The 2,257-nt window shown below is 43.2% G+C and overlaps 1 protein-coding gene across 1 annotated transcript in view; it reads left to right on the top strand. All coding sequences in view use genetic code 11, as the record gives it.

The window, feature by feature from the left end:
- Positions 1-2,111, top strand: part of EGR_10253 (hypothetical protein) — a gene marked incomplete at both ends in the record, with an annotated part of 3,614 nt that extends 1,503 nt beyond the window's left edge. Inside the window, 3 exons of the mRNA XM_024499502.1 lie at positions 649-755; positions 1,407-1,512; positions 2,098-2,111. Of these exons, the coding sequence (XP_024346088.1) occupies positions 649-755; positions 1,407-1,512; positions 2,098-2,111 (227 nt within the window). The remainder of the gene's footprint in view (positions 1-648; positions 756-1,406; positions 1,513-2,097) is intronic.
- Between the last annotated feature and the right edge of the window lie 146 nt (positions 2,112-2,257).

Genomic DNA, 2,257 nt, shown 5'->3' with positions numbered 1-2,257 from the left:
ATTGCCTCGCTGCTGTCATTTCGCATGGTTTAACGCTGCAATGGGAAAGCCATGTGATTGCACTGTCGATGTAGGTGGATTCGGTTCTAGTGAGGCCGATTTTGAAGTGGATCGAAACTATTACCTTTGGGATGGATCCTCTAAAATACTCTTTTGATGTTAAGGCCTGTCTGCCCTGTTGCTTCCTTAAAATCCTTTCTAGATTTACCTATATTGCAGAACATGCCATGATAGATATGCCCTTTTTGAAGGGTCTCCATGGGTTTACCCGTTATTAATTCATTTTTCCAATCGGATGGATTTTTTGCCGCCTAACTGGCGTTTAAAACAGTCAGTTTTATTTAGTGGGGAAGACATGTCTGGGATCGGCTCCATTTGCACAAAATATGATGTGACAGAAACGATCCTTCCATTAACAAAATATTTAAAACCATATCTCTTAGTCTGATCATTCATCCGTCTATCTATCCATCCCATTTTCATCCATCCACCAATTCATCCGTCTTTTTGTTTGCCTATTCTCTTATGTTAGACATCATTTCTTGAGGTGTTAGAAGGCAAACAAATGTGGATGCAGGACCAAAATAGACGTAGATTTGCTGAAAGATTAGATTTATGAGATTTGCAGGTGTCTTTTGTACTTTTCAGCATTCAACATCAAAAACAGCTGCAGTGGAGATGCAGACGTCTTTACCGACACTGAGCGTAGCACGTTACGGGCAACTGGCACCTGCTCAGGCAGCACCGTAGGCTACGTACGTACAGGTGTCAGGCGAGCTAAAGACAGTCTATTGCAAGCGTGCTGATTCCACTGATGCCATCGGAAATGGAGCAGATTCTTGATGGGGTGTAGGCCGACGTCGCGGAGTGAGAAGCCAAGGTGACTGTCGCACGTACAGTCTGCCATCTTTTGTCTCTCTAGTTTTTCTCCTTTTTCGCCCACCTCTCTGTCTATTCATCATGCAAACTACTCAGCTATCCTCCAGCCATCCATTTCGTATCCACTCATTCCGTGTCCATCAAACCGTGTTTCCATTTGCGCTCTCTCTGTATTTGCTTTGTCTACTTATTATTTGCTTGTGCATTAATTACTGCTTCAATCATCAATCCAACAGTTTTTGTTTTGTTTTGTTTTAAATTTTCATGCAGTACTCGTCGCGTGTTTTGAGATAGCTCAAGTTAAGATTGCTTGTATGGTTGATTCATATGCGATTAAAGATTAAAACGTGTGCGTGCATGGCATCTTCATTGGTCAGGTATATAATTGAAGTTCGTAGGTGTTGATTTTTTGAATCTGATGGGGGACGATACGTCATGGATGACCTGTGGAAATGCTACATATCCAGTCAATTGCATTCCGGTTGCCGAATCCTTTGGGGGTGCCAATGGGTTTGGTCCACTTGCAGATCTCGCTGGCTGAAAACACTGAACACGCATTCAGCTTGTCAGCAAAGCTGGAAGAGTCGGTAGGGCGTCTTCTGCGTCTTCTGAATGGGCTCATCAGTGAACGTGGTATGAGCAGAGAGGGTCGAAGTCATTGAAGAATTGGTTTCCTTAATGCACGCAACATTTATGCTCCCTTTCTCCTGATGGGGCAGCAGTCGACTCTCCCTGAAGTGACCAAATCGAAGCTTGCTCCTGGTAAAGTGGGTTTTTTTCCCCTTTGGATCCTGCTTCTTACTCTTTATCGGCATCGACTTCTATTAAAGCAGGGATGGTTCCGGTAGAGGCCAGAAAGTCGCAGGAGAAGTGGTTTGATTTCCAATCTTTTCTTCATCATTCTTTTATTGTCCTTCTGTCCTCGGTATAAGCCCCTTATCTCCCCTTGATCTCTGTGAATTTGAAAGCGCAATTAGTCTGCGCTTAGCCTGATTGATAGCAGAGAGAAGTTCAACGCAAAGTCGGGTCTCCAGATCCGTCTTTCTTCCTTTCCACCTTTCTAACCCATTGTCATTCAATGATGATTGTTGCCTACTTTGCAGGACTCGTGTCCTGTGCTCTTTGGATAAAACACTTATTGCTGGCTATCAGTGTTTACTCAATCGCCCTTAACCTTTGCTGAGTTTATTAAGGTCGCTTCCTTTCTATTTAAATTAGGAAGAATTGCTTAGGGCTCTAGTATTTTGTTCGTGGGATTGTGATAGTAAGTGTCCAAGGTGCTGCTGCCAAATCTATGCTCAAAGATCTTATTTCCGCTTTCCATTTGCTGTTTATTGTACAGCTATCGGAAGTAAACTGTGTAGCAAAATGGATGTGT

The sequence above is a fragment of the Echinococcus granulosus genome (genome assembly GCF_000524195.1).
Source record: "Echinococcus granulosus chromosome Unknown EG_S00202, whole genome shotgun sequence".
NCBI lineage: Eukaryota > Metazoa > Platyhelminthes > Cestoda > Cyclophyllidea > Taeniidae > Echinococcus > Echinococcus granulosus.
The sequence above is the reverse complement of the archived record's forward strand: the minus strand, read 5'-3'. Positions and strand labels throughout refer to the sequence as shown.